General features: G+C 43.3%; 2 protein-coding genes across 2 annotated transcripts in view; both read right to left on the bottom strand.

Annotated features, from left to right (window-relative positions):
- Positions 1–18,357, bottom strand: part of DHRSX (dehydrogenase/reductase (SDR family) X-linked) — a 176,376-nt gene extending 158,019 nt beyond the window's left edge. Inside the window, exon 1 of the mRNA XM_015406989.1 lies at positions 18,223–18,357. Coding sequence (XP_015262475.1) covers positions 18,223–18,334 — 112 coding nt within the window. The 5' untranslated portion in view covers positions 18,335–18,357. The remainder of the gene's footprint in view (positions 1–18,222) is intronic.
- Positions 3,173–5,429, bottom strand: ZBED1 (zinc finger, BED-type containing 1). The gene has a single exon (XM_015406987.1). It carries the CDS (start codon positions 5,412–5,414, stop codon positions 3,330–3,332), a length of 2,085 nt encoding a protein of 694 aa, XP_015262473.1. The 5' UTR covers positions 5,415–5,429; the 3' UTR covers positions 3,173–3,329.
- Positions 18,358–20,554: the final 2,197 nt, after the last annotated feature.

Below are 20,554 nucleotides of genomic sequence, written 5' to 3'. Positions count from 1 at the left end.
TGCCTTGGATGTGTATTGAGCACGTTCCATGCAGAGTACGTTCCTGAACATGGAGTTTCATGTTTAGTAGCTATGCTTAGAAGCTATGGAGAATCTTGATAACGGCCTTAGGAATGAATAATTCCTGAGGAATGTTTAAAATTGGGAGCATATCATGACTTCTCTCAATAAGAATAGAACTGTTGATATCTTAAGGCTTGGTCAGACTGAAACAACTGCTCAGAAGAGCATGCCTGAGCGTGCTAGTCTACAATCAACTGAAAGTTTTAGAGCTATCTTGAAGTTCTCAGGCTTCCAACAAGGTTCTAAAGACTTCTACAAATGGCCAAAATTCTGATTTGTATACTTATATCCAGGGCTATTTTTGGGCAGGAACGCACAGGAATGGAGTTCTGGCTGGCTTCAGAATTGGCCACGCCCACTACAGCCAAAACCTCTGTGTGTGTGGCTACAGAGGGAAGGCCTGGACACACACCCCCAGCGACTCTGTGGTGGGCGCTGGAAGAATTGGGGAGGCATTTAAATGCCTCCCCGTGCCTTACCTGGCCTGTCCAATGGCCGGCTTGCCCGGGAAAGCCAAGGGAAGGCATGGGGTGTGGCCTAATATGCTGATGAGTTTCTGCTGCTGGGTGTGGCCTATTATGCTAATGAGTTCCTGCTGGGCTTTTTCTACAAAAAAAGCCCTGCTTATATCCAAACGTATCCACATTTCTACAATCTCAGAACTGATGCACTACATGGATGCTACAAGAACCTGAAAATGCCACCTTGCGCCTCCTTTTGGGTAGATCAAGAATTATGGCCAAGTCCCACAATTGTTTTCTCAAAAATGATTGTTTACAATGGTACCAACTACATGAGACTAAATCTCGTGAGTGGGTTCACTCCATAGGCCACACCAAACAACACACGGATCTGAACAAGGGTTGCCCGGTCTGCCCTGGCCACCAGCAGGGGATGGAGCCTGGGGAGGGCAGGGCCCTCAGTGGGGTACAATGCCAGAGAGTTCACCCTGCAAAGCATCCCTTTTCTCCAGGGGAACTGATCTCTGTAGCATGGAGATGAACTGTCATTACAGGGGGTCTCCAGGTCCTACCTGGAGGCTGGCATCCCTGCTCCAAGCTGCCTCCTGCTCGTGAAATAGTCACACCAGCCTGTAAAATCTGTGTTCAGTTCAGCAAAAGTGACCATTTCTTATTTGAGTAAGAGGGGGGAAACCCAATATGTAAAAGTAGTATCATAAAACCTCCATCTGAACAGGCATACGGTCTTCCTCCGAACAAGCCATATATTTTTCACTGATTTTTTAACAAAGATTGTGTGCAAAATGCAAGGCAACTTTTGTCTCAAGCATTCATGCAGTAATAAAAACAGGAAAACATGACTTCGAGTCACAGCCAACTCATGGCAGCCCCATCTATGGAGTGTTCCAGGCAAGGGAAGAGCAGAGGTGATTTGCCATTGCCTTTCTCCATGTAACAACCCCAGTACTCCTTGGTGGTTTCCCATCCAAGTATTAACCATGGCTGACCCTACTTAGCTTCCAAGTTCTGACAAGCTCAGGATAAGCTGCACTATTTGGGCTGCTCAGGTAGGTTAGGTGAGTGAAAAGAGCTGCTGTTTGGGGGGAAAAGAAACTCCAAGAAACCTAAAAATCCTTCCAAAATTTCAGTGTGAAACAGAAGAGGGTATTTTCATGTGCAGACCTGACTGGAACTGAGCATTCCTTAATTTGTGGGGTGGGGGTAACAAAAGTCAAATAATTTTGGAAGTAAAATTTACTTCAATTCCAGAATGCCCCTTAGGAAAAGATACAATATAGACTTGACTGGAACTTTCAAACTTCTACTTTCCTATTCTTGAATGGATAACAGAATAAAGACTACACAGAGCTGAGCACAATTAAGCGAACTGGGATCATGGGTTTAAGCAGCTTTAAACATGTTCAAGCCCATGCGTAATTACAGCCATAGCATAATATATTAGCTCTTGCCAACACATTATGCTAGACAGCTGTCACTGGGGCAGGGCCACCAACAAAGAGGGACCGGGGGGGGGATTCCTGATTCCCAAGAAGTGTTCCCTCTAAGCGGAGTTAGTGTGAGCTAGCTCACAGTTTTTTAACCTCCAGCTCTCAGATTTTTGTCTTTGCTCTGGAGCTATCCTTCCTAGGCTAACTAATTTATGCAGTAGCCAAATCGCTCGCTCACAACTTTAATGCCAATAGCTCACAAAGTAGAATTTTTGCTCACAAGACTCCACAGCTTAGAGGGAGCATTGGTCCCAAGTCAGATGGCGGGCCTCATGTGGCATCCAGCCAAACCTCTTTCCATTTCTTTTCAATGTAGTTCTGACAGCAGTCACTAGGGGTGCCAGGAAGTCTGAGCACAGTAAAAGGCACTCTAATATTGGCTAGACTTCCTTTTCTCCAAGACTGAAGGAAACTTGCCTAACAGATTAAGCCAAATCCATCTACTAATCCAGCAATGGAGCAAGACAGGCAACCCCAGCTGATGGCTGCTGCACTAACTGTTGGCCTTCAGCCTGCTAACCAAGGTCATTTTCTATAACAGTCTAGCCTTTCTTTCTTTCTTTTCTTGCACTCCGCTCAGCCAGATCTCGCAAAGTAGTAGTTAGGGTGTTGCAGCAAGATAAAACAACCTTTTCCTCTCTTTTCCTTAATTTCTCTCCCTCTTTTCAAATCTTTTCTCATTCATTTCTCTCTCTCTCTCTCTCTCTACCTTATTTTTCAGTAACCCCCTCCCCCCCCCGCTTATTTTCACTTCTTGGTCTCAGGATCTTCTCACCCTATTCTGCTTGGTGACATAATGTACTTGAGAGTAGTATAGCAGCCAGCCATTGTTAACATTACGAATGGAAGGGGGGGAGGAGTTACTATTTCCCCATGATCTAACAAAGTAGTAAAAGGATGAGACCCACCTCCTCCACCCTTTACATACATGGTCATGGAACATTAATCTGTTTTAGTGATACAAAAGTAAAAAAGTGCTGGGTAAACTGCTTACAAGTTACCCTTTGACTTCAATTATTTAACTTATGTTTCCTACTGAAGACAGTGGAAACTAAGCCGGAATTTCATGAGAATTAATTCTCATGCCCGTCTCAGTGTTTTGGAGTTAAAGGTCACAGTACTGCCTTAAGACAGGGGCCATACATAATTTCTACACGCACTCACATATATATACATGTATGAAGAAAGCTATGTGACATCCGTTCACTATTGACAGTTTCCCAACGTGAGAAATGATATTTGGTAATTTAAGACAAACGCACTCTCTGACGCTTAAAATGTACCAGATATATTCAATTTATATGAAGCCACTGTCTCGCATGTTAAAGAAATTGTTTATATTTGCTGTGTCACTTAAATTAATACTCTGTTCTTGTTCCAAGCCCCACTCCCCTTCATCCTCTTCTTCAGGTTCTGCTTCAGACCCATTACGAGAATTCTCATACAAAAAGATCTGCTCGTCTACGTGAGCTGGGGCCAGCCTGTTCCTCTTAGCACTAACAACATTGGCAGAAGAGCCAAAAAGACGCTCAGGGAAGACTCTTGAGGCCACAATGCACCAGTACTTCTGAAGTACCTTCGGTAAAACAGGAAATAAAGCTAGTCTGTCAGACCACCACTTTAGTGGATCCTCGTTTAGCCCAAGGACTTTTTGGGACTTGAAATTGCTCAGTTCTTCAATTATTTGTGCATGCCACTCCTCTTGGTCTTCAACACCCCCCGTCTGGCAGAAGATCTCTGCAAGCATATTATTAATAGCACTGGTAGGGGGAGGTGGGGAAGCAACTGCCACTTTTTTCAATGGTGGCTCTTCAGAAACTGCAAAAAACTGTTCTTCGGGCCTGAATGTGTTCTCTTTCACTTTTTCTAGCAGGCTTTTGGCTTCCTCTACCACCCTGTTTTCAACCTGCTGCCTTTCAAATGCAGAAAGAAAGGGTAGTTTCTTGTATCTTGGGTCCAAGAAAGTTGCAACATTAAGAAACATATCTATCTCAGGTGTATGCTGGTATGTTGTAGCTAATTCTTTGGCAATCACTTCCTTGGCCATGCTAATTTCTTTCAAGTCATTTTCCTTGATATTTAATGTTGTATTCAGCAGCATATGCAGGAGGGGTTTCACCATACTTATGGTTGGGTATTTGGAAGCAGACAGCATCTCAGCAACCTGCTTGAACGGCTGGAGTAGCTCCACCAAGACTTCAATTGTATTCCATTCACTGGCCTCCAACATGAGATGGTGATTGTTGCTGTCCTCCACAAGGACAGCAGCAATAGTGAACTGCTGCTCTTTAAGACGCTGCAACATAGCAAGCGTGCTTCCCCACCAGGAAACACGATCACTCACAAGCATGCAGTGCACGCTGTTTTGCTGCTTCTGTTTCTCACTCAACATGTACATGGCTACTGCAGACTGCTGAAAATATTCTACCAGTTTACGGCACCTGGACAGGAGACTGGACAGCTTAGGAAGCTGAAAAGCTTGCTGGATCCCCGCATTGAAAGTCTTCCCCAAGCAAGGCATCTGCACTGGAATGTCCAAAAGAGAACAAGCTTTCACTATGTCTTTCCCATAATCTGTCGTGGCACCAAAAACTTTTGTATTTATTCCCCATTCAATGAATATTTCGTAAAGGACTCGTGTTATAGTCTCTGCAGTGTTTTCTTCCGGCACCTCAAATGTTTTTAAACACCTGGAATTAACAGCAAGGCAGTTGGATGAGCCATTGCTGAGAAAATGAACTGACAGTGTTACATAGGATCTATTCTGGTTTTCACTTCTCCACATGTCAGTGGATATACCACACCACAGGATATCAGTGAGTTCTTTTAGCACAATGTCCCTAACAGCACTGTATTTTTCAGGAATTGCTTTTGTGCAGAAATACTTTCTGCAAGGAAGTTCATATCGGGGGTCAGCAGTCCTCAGGAGAGTCCTGAAGGTGGGTTCATCTACAATAGAAGGAGGATACAAACCCTCACATACTAGACTGATCACAGCAGATGTCAGTTCCTGATGCTTTTTGTTCTCATAGTTGTGACTCGTCTTCATAATTAAAGTCTCCTGAACAACCTGCTGAGATGATTCTGGCTTGAGTTTTGAAAATGCAGTTGCAAAGGCCTCCCGCATTTGCTCAGTATTACTTTTCACAAATTCACAGAATTCATCAGGATGATTCTTTTCAAGATGATAAGAGAGGTTGGACGTGTTTCCTGAATAGGCAATCTGTGCCATGCAAATACGACAGTAAATTTTCTTCCACTGTAATATACATCCCTCTGCATTGGTATCAAAGCCAAAGTACTTCCAGACTTTACTCTTTGCTCTTGGATGGGCCACTAACTTTAGGTCTGATGGTGAAGTTTCCAAACTTTTATTCTCCATTGCTTCTTGGCCACTGTCCCAATCTTTTGACTCTTCACTCATTAATGAGTACCTGATAAAGGCAGCAGATAAACATAAAATGAGAAAGCACAAGTCTGTCACCTATGTGAAGTCAGTGCTTCTGTGAATAAACACAACCTACCTTATTATTATTAACATATCAATGTGTTTTTGAGAGTAGCCCCATGACACCTTTGTAAAGTGGGACAATGAGAGCATTGTACATGTATGTATGTATAAAGCCACCATCCAATTCTCTCCCTCAGAGGCAAGATTTTCTCTCCATTTTTCTTTCCCTTTTGTGACTGAGCCGCCCTAGTTGTTTATTTTCTTCTTTCCTGAAGAATTCTGGCTGTCCCACCCTGGCTGCCCCAAAATAATATTTTGGCTGTTTGCTCAGCCCAGGAACCTGAGGGAAGGAATGGGAACCCTCTTTAACTTACACAATTTAAATGGCATTTGAGAAGTTTTTATATTCTAAATTAACAAAATATTTTATTCAACATAGAGGGGAAAGGTCAGGTGAAATCAGGGGTAAAATGTCTGTGATAATTCAATATTGATAACTCTAAGGTAAAATCAGTACATGAACTGACTTTAGTTCTTATATTTCAAGCTAATGAGAGTTACTTAAGCTATTCACAGTTACTTAAAATCTTTATGTAGTGTTGTTCCAGTGTTTTCCCAAACACTCCAGGACACTTTGAGTATTCTCTGACTCTTTTGGTTTCCAGAAGGCTGGTACACTCTTCCCAGTACTCAAACCTCTTCTCTTGAAACACCAGTACTTGTCTTGAGTTTTTAATGGACTCTTAAGGTCACTAAAGGCAGTTTCTAACCACACCAGACCAGAGATCTCTGCACTCTTGAGAACAAACTACCTGTTTGACTGGGTAGGGAATTTTCTTCACTCTCTAGAAAAGGTGTGTCAAACATACAGCCCGTGGTCTGGATCTAGCCCACGAGCAACTGCTTCCTTCTCCCGGCCATTGCTGCTGCATCACCAAGCCTCTCTTCCTCCTTTAGGAAAGCAAGGGGGAAGGAAAAAGAGTGCACATGTGTGCACCAGAGAAAAGCTCCCTCTGCTCTCTCCTGCTTCCTCCTCTGGGGCTGCTGCTGTGTTGCCAAGCCTCTCTTCTTCCTTTAGGGAGGAAGCAAGGGGGGAGGGAAAAGATAATGCGCACGCACAAGGGAAAAGCTCCCTCCACTCTCTCCTGCTTCCTCCTCCAGGGCTGCTGCTGCATTCCCAAGCCTCTCTTCCCTCATTTGGAGAGGGAGTATCATGGCACCTTCAGGACCAGCAAAGTTTTATTCCAGATAGAAGCTTTCCTGTGCATGCACACTTCTTCAGAGAGAGGGAGTGAGGGAGATTCTTCTGATAACCCCTGCTCTGCTGTTTACTTTGAGACCTGATCACACACACACTCATGTTAAAAAAGGAAGGGGGGCAGGAAAGAGATGCATCTGGGATAAGGGGAATTAAAGGGAAATAATTTTGACTTATTCTGAAAAAGGTTTTGGGGGTGTTTTAAGGATTAGATTTATCTTTGCCTATCTGGGATTTTCTTTCAAAAAGACCCTGATTAGGAATTACAACACTTGGATGGGTTTCCATAGTTTAATGACTGGAAGTTAAGTATTTAAAAATACATTTACAGTTCCATATATTCCAGTTCAACACATGGCCTCCTTCTGTCCATCCCCCCCATCTCACTGGCTGCCATCCTTTACATTAACCCCTGCCCCTTGCTTTTTAAACTTTTTATTATCATCAGCAGTAGTGGGTAGATTTTGTCCAGACTGTAAGCAACACATTGTTTCACTTGGAGAGATCCCACTTTCCAGTTCTAACAGATGAAAAAAGTAATAATAAAAGAAACCTAACAGCACAGCTTGCAATCTTTATTAGTGGAAGGGAGAGAGAGTCCAGTAGCACCTTAATAACTAACAAGATTTGTAGCACGGTATGAGCTTTCATGGGTCACTGCTCATTTCTTCAGATTCAGCTAGAGTATGAGTTCATCTGTCCTTATACCTTGGGAAATGCAGTGATTTCAGATGCCAAATAACAATAGCAGCCATTGGTAAAGTGAGAAGACACCCAGGTCTCAATTCAGCCCAGGAGGATGCATTGAGCTTCATTATCAGTTGCAATTCAGCAGTCTCTCTTTCTAATCTCCCTTTGAAATTCCTTTGTAAGAGAACTACTACTCTTAGGTCAGCAACTAAATGTTCGGGAAGGTTAAAATGGTTTTTGAATGTTGTGGTTTCTTATAGCTGCAGAAAGAGTAAGAATCCAGTAGCATCTTGAAGACTAACAAAATCTGTGGCAGGGTATGAGCTTTCATGAGTCACTGCTCACTTCTTCAGACTTACAACCATTTATTCTTTGCATCCTCCTGGACCAAACTGAGATCTAGTTTTCCTGTCTCATTACAAATTATGATATCTCCACGCCTATTACCCCTCTGCATATCACACCTAATTCAATCAAGCATATTGCCATTCAGCATCTGAAATAATCTTTATAAAGTTTATATCTCCAGTACTTCTGTGTTACATTTTATGGCACACATGGTCCAGCCTGGCAAAGTGACATTTATGTCAGATCCGGCCCACATAACAAATGAGTTTGATAGTTCTGCTCTAGAAGATCTACCCCCATTCCTTGGCCTGAATGGAAGTCTTCGCCTACTTCCCAAAGTTCCTTAGCAACTTTCCTCCAGTTCTCCATCTGTGTTAAACTGCTCTCAGCTAAGGCTGAAATCAGACTCAATTCTCCTCAGCATCCAGTTCAGAAGTCTTGAAACAGCCTGTCACTCAAGGCTTTCTGGTTCTGTGAAAAATTAACTCTTTACAGTCCTTTATCTGTTTACACAGCACTTCTATGCTTTTAAAAGTGCAGTCTGTCACAGCATGAATTCAAGTTGTAGACAAAGACTTGACTGAAAGTAATATTATACAGCACTGCAAAGAAAACTAGGAACAAACCATCAGTTTCAGTTCATGCTGATCCCTTTCACTCAAGGAAGTTATTCCACTGAGGAAACAGCTCAATGTTAATGAGTCCATGAATTCTGATAGTTCTTGGGAGCCAGCCAAGTTGCACTACCACTTCAGTCCCACCCCTCCCCCAGCCTTGGAAAATGAACAAGCCTAGATGATGCTCAGAGCACTACCGGAGAGAACAAAGTAGAATGTGAGGTCAGAAACACTATCCCATCCTATCGCCAGCACCGAGTTCAAGGATACCCATATTGCTCAGAGCTTCAGAGGTGATCAGTGCACCTCCAAAAAAAAACCCCAACAACAACAGAAACAACACAGACCATCTCTTTCTCCATTCCACAGGTCCAAGCTGAAGAGATGGGCCCATCATCTCCCCAGGAAGGAAAAACAATGTTCAGCGTGAAGGCACATTTGTAGCCTACTGAAAATGTTCAGCCTGTAATCTGTAAATAGTTTCAGAGGGTAGCCATGTTGGTCTGCAATATAACAGCTAGATTCAGGCCCAGTAGCACCTTCGGGACCTACAAGGTTTTCAGGGAATGAGCTTTCGAGATTCGAAGCTCTGACAAAGGGTATCTGAAGAAGGGAGCTTTGTCTCTCAAAAGCTTATACCCTGAAAATCTTCTTGGTCTCTAAGGTGCTACTGGACTCAAATCTAACTGGTTTCTAGATGAATACTTTCATTTATTGACTTACTTATTATTTCAATTTATATCCCGCCCTTCCCGTAAACGGGCTCAGGGCGGCTCACGACAATAAATACAACAATCTAAATTAATATAGTAAATAGTACAATAAAACCAAGTACTTAAAATATTTAAAGTGGGCAGTGCAATGCAATTAAATTCAGTTACTATAGCCAGGAAAAATACGTGGGCCGATGCTGAGCCATGATGGTCTCATGTAGCAGCAGTAGGAAGGCCATCTGGTAGATGCCCGCTGCCTCAGCCAAAGGCCTGGCAGAACAGCTCTGTTTTACAGGCCCTGTGATGCTGCAACAGGTCTTGCAAGGCCCTGCTCTCAATCGGGAACATGTTCCACCAGGCCGGGTCCAGGACCGAAAAGGACCTGGCTCTGGTTGAGGCTAGATGGGCATCTTTTGGGCTGGGGACAACCAGCAGATGGCTCTCTGGAGAGCGCAAGGCTCTCTGGGGCACACCTGGGGAGAGGTGGTCCCGTAGTTATGTCGGTCCCAGGCCATCTTTTTGAGGCCAACAATGAACATGCTGTGCAGACTATAGCACCAATCTGGGGGACCACAATGGGAATAGCCAGCCTGGCCTGCTGTATCCTGTGTACAGGGTTTGGGTGTTTTTTTTTCAAATGGCCTCGGCTTCAAACGTGCTAAAGCTAAAGCAGAACCTTTAAAAGAATCCTCTTCCTGTACATTCTCTCCCATGCATCAATCTCCAGTGCATCCAGATAAAAGGGAAAGGAAGGCAGCTGCTAGTCAGATCAAACAATATTTGTATTTATTTATTGTCAAATTTATACCCCGCCTTCCCCGCAGAGCAGGCTCAGGGCGGCTATTGACCTTGATATGGTGTGACTCAGTACAAGGCAGAATCATATGTTCATACGTGTGCACATGTGTGGTTCTGCTGGACTGCAGTTCATGCCATTCCATGAACCAATAATATTCAGTTACTGAATGGGGTTTCTTTATCAGAACCTATAAAAATGCATGACTTTTTTGGCCTATTTCTTTATTACAACATGCTTTGGCACTTAGAAAAGCGCAACGAAAGTCACAGTTCTCACTAATATTAAGCACTGTCTCATGTGAAACAAGTTTAATTGGGGTTTAGACAAGGGAAACATAAAATCAGACCAGAAACAATTTTTAAAAAGAGGGGGAAAATAGTATTCTCACCAGGAAACCAAATCATCCCTCTAACATTTATTACTGAGGATGGTCAGACTTTCCACACTGTTAGCCCCTCAAACACAAGAGACTTTCTCAAAAAAGACACTTCACAAATCACTGACAACTGTCTGAGGAAAAGAGAAAAAATGCTACAGGAAGCTATCCAATCTAATTTGCCCATGTCAAGAAACTCAGCTTTCTTACCTACTTATTAGGATGGCCTTATATTTAATGCTGGTAGGTGAGACATGCTTGCCACTGACAATCAGGCCATTCATCTACAGATTATTAACATGGACAGACTAAATGACACCACACTTAATACAGAGTAGAGGTATGCTGCACCTGGTGCCCCTTTCTTTAGCTTTTTTAGTCATTATCAGCAGCAGTGCTGGCTGGCATTTCAGATGCCAGCATGATTGGAGGAACTGACTTCCAGTCTACAGAACCTCAGGCTCTTCCACCAATTGTCTGATCCTGCTTTACTGACATTATAGTTGCCAAATTCCATGTAGGAAGATGGCTAGTGCCATTAGAAGAGTAATACAATTTGCAAGTGTTGTATGTACAAGAAACAGAATACAGCCTTTTGTTAAGAACACATCCTGAGAAAGAGGCTAGTAACTGTTTACATTCAGGATCATTAACTAATAAATCAAGAATCTACTTATATACTGCTTGCACTTGATCTGTAGATCTAGTAGATTTTTCCAGCCCTTCCTCCAAGGAATTCAGGGTAGAATACATCACAGCAACCCTGTGATAAGCTAGGCTGAGCGTGTTATTGAACCAAGATTACCCAGCAAGCTTCATGGCAGGCAGAATGGGGATCTGAATCAGGATCTCCCAAGTTCTGGTCCGACATTCTAACTGCTACACCACTATCCCACTATAAGAAGTATTGAGTGAAGTAATACTTCTCATACTACTTTGAAAATTAAAGGTGTAATGTACTAGCAAGGCTTCAGTCTGGAACCCGCATCTGGAACCTGTGGGGGAGAGGCCATGACTCACTGGCAGAACAGCATCTTGGCAGGCAAAAAGTCCCAGGTTCAATCCCTGGCATCTACAGTCAAAAAAATCAGGTAGTGGGGGATGTGGAAGACTCCTGCCTAACAGCCTGGAAAGCTTGCTGCCAGAGGTAGACAATGCTGACCTTGATAGACTTATGCTCTGTCTCAGTATAAAGCAGCTTTATGCAAGCATGTGAACCATGGGAGTCTACAAACAGCTCTTTATTCACCCCGCAGCAAGACAGTTATTTGAGAGGGTAAAAAACTGAGCAGAGTCTGGTGATCAAAAGGAAACAATCACACATATTTCCTTGATTAAAAACCTTTACCCTGCTATTCCTCTTCAGTGCGGAACAGCTCATCCAGTCAGAAGCCACTTGGGTGCCCCTCAGAACCTTCCCACTCATCACAGTCTCTGCATAACTTTAGCACCTGCTTCTACTTTCATCAATTTCCTTTGCCGCTCAAACCTGTGCCACTGCCACCACCACCACCAAAGCCCCCCACTCCAGCTTTGTTCTTGAAACCCAACTACATTAATACAATCTTTTTCTTTGTTGGATGTCCAAAGCTAGCAATGAAAAGAAGCCAATAATAATTTCTTAACAGGAAGTAAGGATTCTAACAAATTGTTTTAAAACCTTCTACATATGTATGCATTAAGTGCCGTCAAGTTGCTTCCAGCTTATGGTGACCCTATAATGACCTCAAAAACGTCCTATCATTAACAGCCTTGCTCAGGTCTTGCAAACTGTGGGCCATAACTTCCTTCATTGAATCAATTCATATCAAGCTGAGTCTTCCTCTTTTCCTGCTGCCTTCAACTCTACGTATACAGGGTTGCAATTATATTTGCTGCTGAACTAGGGACTGCCACTCCCGCCTGAACCTCACTGCTTAACAACGGTTCTTTGCTCTGATTAATAATTGTGCTAGAAAACTTGTCAACAGAAATTATTGACCCAATATCATTCTCCTATATCATTCCCAAAGGGGCATCAGTTTAATAGACCCCAGCTATGTTTTCTCACAGCTTCTAAACAAAGCTGACAAGAGAAAATATTATGATGCATTATGCAATATACACCAGACAGAACAGTTCCATATTAAGAAGACTCATATCAGCATCTTCTTCTGGTTTCATGTACCTTCATTTCAGTCCAAGTCAAGGTGTTTCAAGGATGACTAGACATTGTAATTCAGCTAGAGAGTATCTCTTGGAATACAGAGAACCCTGAAAGCAAGAGAAAGGAGACCAATATAATAGCTGGCAGGCTTTGGTACTGTAACAAGCTGGCTACAAAAAAAAAAAAAAAGCTTAGTTCAAAATTAAGATTAAGTCACCCATCTTCTGTTTTGTACCTGAAGAAAAACTTTGGCTATAAGTGTGGCACTGTATCGTGGCTGTGAAGTCCTGCTACAAACATACATATAAGAGAAGTGGACAGAGGTTAGACAAATTAATGCTGTCTCTGACCTGCAGTTCTCTGGTTGATTAGGTAAGCAATGGGAAGAAGTAGAAATGTGTATATAATGAAACCGTTAATCTTTTTAAAAGCTTGCTGATGTCTTATTTGCCTTGCCACCATAACCTTGTTTCCTCCCTGGACCACAGATGAAGGCTACTACTGGCTTCTGGAGACTCTCAAGAGTTGATACAAAACACAGGCAAACATTCCACCCTTATCACTTCATGGGCCACATACATTCCCAGAGATAGGAAAAGTCACAGATAATAGGCATCTGGAATTCCACCAAGGCCACAAGGTTTTCAAGGTTTTGGTGTTAACCTTCAAAGTCCTAAATGGCCTGGGACCAGCATACCTCCGGGACCACCTCTCGTGGTATACCCCCCAGAGAGCGTTGCACTCTAGTGATCAAAACTTGCTGGTGATCCCTGGTCCAAAGAGCATCCAGGTGTCCTCAACCAGAGCCAGGGCCTTTTCAGCCCTGGCTCCAGCTGAGTGGAACACTCTTCCAGCTGAGATCTGGGCCCTGAGGGACCAAATGCAGTTCCACAGGGCCTGTAAAACAGAGATGTTCCACTGGGCCTATGGTTGAGGGCAGCGACAGGTTGCATCTTTAATTGGCCTCCTTTCTCTCCTCTTTTTCCCCTCCCCCTTTTAGACCAGACAGATTATACACCACTCCCCCGAGTTTTATGCCATCTTTTATTATACCATTAATTTATAATATATTGTATTTTATTTTATATCAGTAGGTATTTTATTTTATTTATTGTATTTATATAGTGAATGTTTTAAATGATGACGTTACCCATTCTGAGCCTGGACACAGGGAGAGCAGGATTCAAATCCAATAAAATAAATATAAAATAAATAAACTACTCAGAGATCCTTTAGGCTGAACAGACCTACCCTACTATGTACTTCCTGCTGTAAGTACTGTGCTAGAATGCAGATGCAATGCCAACCCTTGACCTTCAGATCTGACATAGTAAAAAAAAAAGTATGTTATCTAAAAATTTATGGAACCAGAATCTTGTGACACCTGACAACAAAGTCACCTACAGATGTCTTCCCCACAAGACTCCTTACTATAAAATACATGTACATGTTTCACATCCACAGTAAGAGCCATATAAGCAATATAATTCCTACTGGCTTATCTTGGGGGGGGGAACCTCAAGGACAGAAACTTTGGGGTTATTAAACAACAGGCTAATGTAGAATAACCACTGAGATCAAAATAAGAAATGAACGCACATTCATTTCCAAAGATTTAATGCACAGTCAAATAGAGGGGTGCCCTCATTTATAAAATTTAAAAAAGGAGCTGCCAAGAACAGTTTCAAATAAAATTCAACCAACCTGATGCAAGAACTTTACAGCTGAAACTCTCCAAAGATCTGACGAGGATTTAATTCCCATAGAGAATTCCTCCCACTCTCAGATGACAAACCCTTCATATACTAAGTTATCTGAAATGAAAGCAAATTCTAGGGATCCAGTCATATGATTACATTTTATAGTCTCTGTACAATAGAAGATGTGGCATTTGTATCCCTTTATAAATAGGGAAAGTAGCTGATGTCTTCTAGAAAATGTATGTAAGTCTAAGCCTGACATGGAACAAGTTAGTCAAACTGCATCATAGCAGGAAATGTTAAAACAGAATAAATTACGCCACGCATACAGGTTTGATTTGAATTCAGCACTTTACAAAATTTTACGTACACTGTGAAATTTTGTATTTAAACTCTTCAGCACTGCCACCACTGAAGTGGCAGTTTCAATCCAACGTATACATAGAAGAAATTGAAATATCTTCTATAAAACCTCTATTGTGACAGAAGAAATAGAGAAATCAATATGGTATTACTTTATAATCTTTTTTTTCCATACTGCTCACTTAAATAAGCAAAGTAGATCCTTTAGAACCATCACAAACTGAGCAAAATAAAGCATCACTGCTTACTAAAGCTACATGGAATGACATCAGCACTGTCTACGCTGCAGTTTCAGAAATTTTCCCGTCTACTCTCTTAGATGCTAGAAAGAATACTGAAAAGATACTAGAAAGAACATGTCAGGAGTTTCGAGCATTTAAAAAAAATCTCTTATCATATGTGAGGGAACCTGCTTTGGACTGAGACATGGGGGGGATCAGGCCTCCTGTGCCATCTACCCAATTCAAAATTACCTCAGGGTGCTATTTGACCTCTTGTGAGTCTTTTAAAAATACTAGAAACTCCCAGCATGTTATCTAGTTAGGGCTTTAGCATGAGGATCCAGTTCCAGTTTCCATAAAGCAACCATCCCCCCCCCCTTAATAAGAAGGGTTTTTTTTAGACTCTCACCCTATTTTGATGCTCAGAATAGTAGGTGAATATATTTCTTAACTTTCTGATCCTTATTTTTATGAGATTTCTGATGGAAAACTGTTTGCAGAATACAAGTCTTTGGAATGTTAATTATAATATTTTAAGAGGAGAGGAATTTTTAGAAAAGGTTGCAATTCAAAGTATTGAAAGGGAGGAAGCAGAAAGACAGGGAAATATAGTAAAGGTAAAGGTTTCCCTTGCTCAAAAGCCAGTCGAATCTGACTCTAGGGATGCGGTGCTCATCTCCGTTTCCAAGCCAAAGAGCCAGCGCTGTCCAGAGACATTTCCAGCATGACTAGATGCCAAGCTGCATGGAACGCTGTTACCTTCCCACCAAAGCGGTACCTATTTATCTACTTGCAATTTCTTGCTTTCGAACTGCTAGGTTGGCAGGATCTGGGACCAGAGATGGGAGCTCACGCTGTCTTGCAGCACTCGGGTCTTGAACTGCTGAACTACTGACCTTCCAGACTGCTGTTCAGCGTCTTAACCACTTGAGCCACCGTAGCCCACAGGGAAATATAGGGATATGTAAAACACTCATTTTTAAACTAATTCAGACTACTATGTACAAAGCGGTAAAGGTTTAGAAACAGAAGAATAAGATACTCATTCTGAATAAAGAAATAAGCTTGAATTATGCTAATATTTCTGTGATATTATTGACTGGAACAGAGAACATTAAATGTAAATATAGGTTCAAGACAGATAACTTTGTTTACAATGACACCTGCTGATCCACTGCTCAGTACCATTATGAAATGTACTTATTTGCAACATTTTTACCCTGCCTTTCTCTGAAAATGCACTCATGTAGCTGCCACACTTGTTCACTAGATCCAGGTGGGAAGCTGTGTTGGTCTGAAGTAGTAGAACACACTTTGAGTCCAGTAGCACCTTTAAGACCAACAAAGGTTTACTCAAGGTGTGAGCTTTTGTGTGCGCATGAAATGATGGCCTTAAAGGTACTACTGGACTCAAAATTTGTCCTATTCTTGTTTACTGCTAACATCATAATCTCTATGGTCAACTGCTTTTTTCTTATTTTGCCAGCTGGCAAGAATTAATATGAGTTTAAATAGCTTGAGGTATTGTGTTTCTTTCTATTAATTGCTCTGATAAGGAAAACTGTCATTATACATGCTACATTTAAAGTTTTCAAAGCATGACAATATGTTTTGCATTTATTTCAGATTTTCTCCAAATGTCCACTTTTCCCCAAACTGATAAAATGGTCATTCCCTAATTTCAAGATGGCTCAGAACATTACATTTCTAAATATAAGTTAAATATTTACTACTATAAAATCACTCTAGAATGCATAACAGTAGAACTGTTGCACAAGAGGATAAAGCAAATACTGGCTTGGAAACTTTCCTGAGGATTTATTTCCAAATAGTTGTTTAGATCAAGATGCCAGGCCCAAAGGCTGCTTAAGATACCGACAGTCAGGAATAACTAGTAATTCTTCTAATACGTGGATCTATCTCACATAGGAAAAGGCATTGTAAGCCATCCTCTAACCAACAACCAAACGCATAAAGTCCCTTAATCGGAAATTCATGCTTCAAGTGGCAGATGTCTTGTTAAAGGATTAAAATGGGTGCACTGGTGAAAAAAGGCTCCATCCTCCCCATGTTGATCACCAAGGTACTTTTCTCCCACCTAGCTTGAGGATTGGAAGCCTGCCCTGCTGTGAGAAAACCGCCTGGAGCAACAGCAACAGCACAGATGAAGGATCCAGGTGGTCAACAAAGGTTTACTCAAGGTATGAGCTTTCGTGCACATGCACCCCTTTTTCAAATACATTGGAATGGTAGGTAAGGTTCAAACTTATAGACTTATATGAAATTAAGCAAAGGAGGATTCAGCTCCTCTGCTGACACACTCCTTTTCCTGTCAAAGGGCAGCCAAAAAGAGTTGTAGTTTAACACGTGGTATTGTATAAATAGACCCTGTACAAGGAACAGAAACACCAAGGAGCCAAGGGGGGGGGGGGGGGAGATACCAAGGGAAGACAGATAATATTAACTTCAACCCACATCTTATTTCATCTCCTTTAGGCCATATTTTCTTCACTAGGAAACTAATTTCAGATCATAATATGAAGTAGGAAAGTGCTGCTAATTTGCAGAGCCCTGGGTGATAGGAAGAAAGCCTGCAAAATGCTAGGTGATGGTAGATGTCAGCCTCTTTCAGCTGAGCATTAAACAGCAAGCATGGACAATCCAGCCACAGCTGTACTGAAATCTGCAAATGCAGAGGAAGGCCACGTGTCGGTACCAAGGCAGGCAGACTTCTCCTCCAGGACATGCACTACGGCTAAAAGTCTTGCTTAGCAATAAGACCCTTAATATGCAGAGTATAGTCGAAGCCAAGGGAGGTCAACTTTTTTGCATACGTGAGACGCCGGCTATTTAGTAAGCACTAGGCATGACTTGGGAGACCCCCGGAGTAAACCCATTTTAGCACTATAAGTGTACAGGACGTTCACGCACCGGCGACAGTGAACTAGCAGCGCAGCTTACGGAGGAAAGTAGGAAAAGCGACTGCAGTTACTGGACCTGAACTCTATCTAGTCTTGCCCCGGAGAGCCGCGGGCTAGGAAAGGGGGCGTGCGCGCGTCTGATAGGAGCGGAATGCATTGGGGAGGCCAAGGCAGTGGGCAGCGCCTGTAGGGCAGAGTTTCGAAGCTTTGCCTTTATTCTGCAAAATAAGGTCCAAGGAAGAGAAGTCCGTTCTGGGTAGTTTTAGTAGCAAAGTGAAAACCACTAACATGTTTGGTTCACCCCCGCCTTCTCTGACTAGAGCAGAGTCAGGCTGAGCGGCACAGCTGCATTTTAAATCATCTCTGCTGGGTGGGCGGCGGCAACACTTGCCAATCCCAGCTGGGGTGGGGAGAGAGAAGATCAGAGGCGTGACGCCCGCTTTTCATTTTTCTTCTGCAGATCACGCGATGAATCCTCGCCGGGTGGCGAGGCACCGACGCACCCCAGTTCCGTTCGGCACTGGGCAAAGATCTGCCCGGTCTCCGCAGCCCCGGAGGGCACAGCGGATGGCGCGAAACCCACTAACCTGGCTTGAAAGGGCAGCCCGGGCGGAGGCGGCGGAGCAGCTGATGCAGCACGACGCGGATGGCGATATAATAGACTCGCAGGGCGGGCAGGAGCGGAGACAATAGCGACATGGCTGCCTCGCGACGCTGTGGCTCTTTTGCCGCTGCCGCCTCCTCGCCCTCTTCCTGGGCGCGGAGGAAGAATCCCGGCCGCGGCCCCCTCCACGAGGAAGGGCACGCCTCCGGAGCCACACGACTCGGCGCTCGAGGATCAGCGGCCACACCCCGCGGAAGTGCCCGCCTCGGCCGCCTTCCCCTCGCTTGCTGTGCGGCCGGCCCTCCTGCTTCTTTCTGGGCATGTGCACAATGCGCTTGGCGAGCTTTCAGCAAAAGACGCTCAGGGGGGATGCTGGGGGTTCCCCCCCGTTTGCCAGTTCCTGTTGGAATAGTTTTGAAGGTAGGATGGGCACGTTAAAAACCAAAGCGTCAAAGTAGGCTTGCATATCATTGGAGCTGTAGAACGAAATTCCGATAATGACACGCCGGCTCCAAAGCTTCTAGTTGTGTCTTCCTGCCAGTACACGCTGTCTTGTTTGTTTACTCCAGGTTCGTTAAACCGGATTAACCCTAGTCATCGCTGTACTCTCACAAGCACTGAATGCAGTGTGCGTAAACACGTACTGGAAAGGTGTTACTCGGACTTTTTGTTGCCCTAGCTAATCTGAAAGGTGTATCTACGTTAGTGTTTTATTAATAAAGCAGCAAGATCGTTTCACTCTGTGTATTAACTAAAAGTTGCCTGCATTCACACTTCAGGATTCTGTTTTGCATTCCTCTCCACAGCAAATGCAGAGGCAACAGAGCTTCTGCATAGGAGTTTCCTTCACATTTACCTCCATTTGCTGCCATTTTCCCTACATTCTTTTCCTGCTTTTCTACAGGAGGGTGTTTGAAAGTTGAAAAACTGGTAGTTGGTATAGCTGTATAATGGCAAGGCAAGGAAAATGGCAGCTGCAGGGGGCTGACAGAAGGAAAATGGCACCAGCATAAAACTGACTTCTGAAAAACCTACACCTTCCCATCCAGATGCTGACTGCACTACAACCCACTGCACACCCTGAGATGCTGCTTCTGAAGATCAGGACCTAAAAGAACTGTAGGGATTACAACTGACCTCACCTCAACATGACAGAGATCAGTTCCCCTGGAGAAAAAAATGGCTGCTTTGGAGTGTAAACTCTATGGTATTATACCCCGCTGAGGTCCCTCCCCTCCCCAAACCCCATCCTTCCCAGGCTCCACCCCCAACTGTCCAGGTATTTCCTAAGCAGGGGTTGGCAACCCTAATATGGTGTGTGGCACAGGAGGCTGGACCAAAAACGGGAACATTGGCAGAAATTGCTCTCGCACACACAACACACACACAAAAACCTCTTGTGCAAGTCAAGAGGGTCTTCTACATGGTTTATCTGCCCTGAGTTAAATGTATGTAAGGGAGCAAATTTCCCCCCTGCTTCCCCACAGCATTGTGGTGCATTTGTGTGCCTCTAGGGGTTTTCCTGGCTTTTCTCCAGTCTTTCTCAAACTTGCTTTGTTCCGAAGTTTTGGGACAGAATGTAGTAAAATCTGGATGGCTGCTATGTGGGTGTGTAAATGTGGATTTTCTGGCCCATGTGACTGCCAGTTTCCCTGACCCTGTCCTCACAGCAGCCATTTTCTACCCAACCACCACCAGAGGACTTCCAAAAAAATCAGTACTATAATATTGTTATATCAATATAATGTTGTAATAATAGGTTCTCGGAATTCAGAAAGAATGACGCGGCTGGGCCAAGCCTGAAAGGACGCTCAACTGTGGATGTGTCTGATGATGAAAGGAAAGTCCAATGCTGCAAAGACCAATACTGCATAGGAACCTTGTTATGTATCCCTGAATGGGGACCTTGAACTGGGTGAGCTTGCTCCCCAAGAACAATAGCTAACCAGGATTTTGGAAGTGACCTATAGATAAGCAGTGTAATGTAAATAGCCTATCTTAGGGAGTGTGTGTGTGTGGGGTGGGGTGTTTGCATGCTTTATAAGCAGGGCTCAAACCCTGCTGGGTGTTCTTGTTCTGTTCCTGAAATCACTTAATAAACTACAGCTGATCACTGCAATGTGTCCAGAACCCAGTATTATGTACTGGTCGAAGACCGTAATAGTAAACTGACTGACTGACTGAACCCAGTATTTAACAAACCTGGAATGCAAGATCTATGAATCAAGGCAAGTTGGATGTGATAAAAAATGAGATTGCAAGACTGAACATTGACATCTTGGGAATCAGTGAACTAAAGTGGACAGGAATGGGCG

Source organism: Gekko japonicus, unplaced genomic scaffold, assembly GCF_001447785.1.
Source record: "Gekko japonicus isolate JY-2015 unplaced genomic scaffold, Gekko_japonicus_V1.1 scaffold1761, whole genome shotgun sequence".
In the NCBI taxonomy this organism is placed as follows: Eukaryota; Metazoa; Chordata; class Lepidosauria; order Squamata; family Gekkonidae; genus Gekko; species Gekko japonicus.
The sequence above is the reverse complement of the archived record's forward strand: the minus strand, read 5'-3'. Positions and strand labels throughout refer to the sequence as shown.

Bases quoted from the DNA above. Each gene is read 5' to 3' on its own strand.
- ZBED1 (XM_015406987.1), bottom strand. From the start codon at position 5,414: ATGGAGAATAAAAGTTTGGAAACTTCACCATCAGACCTAAAGTTAGTG.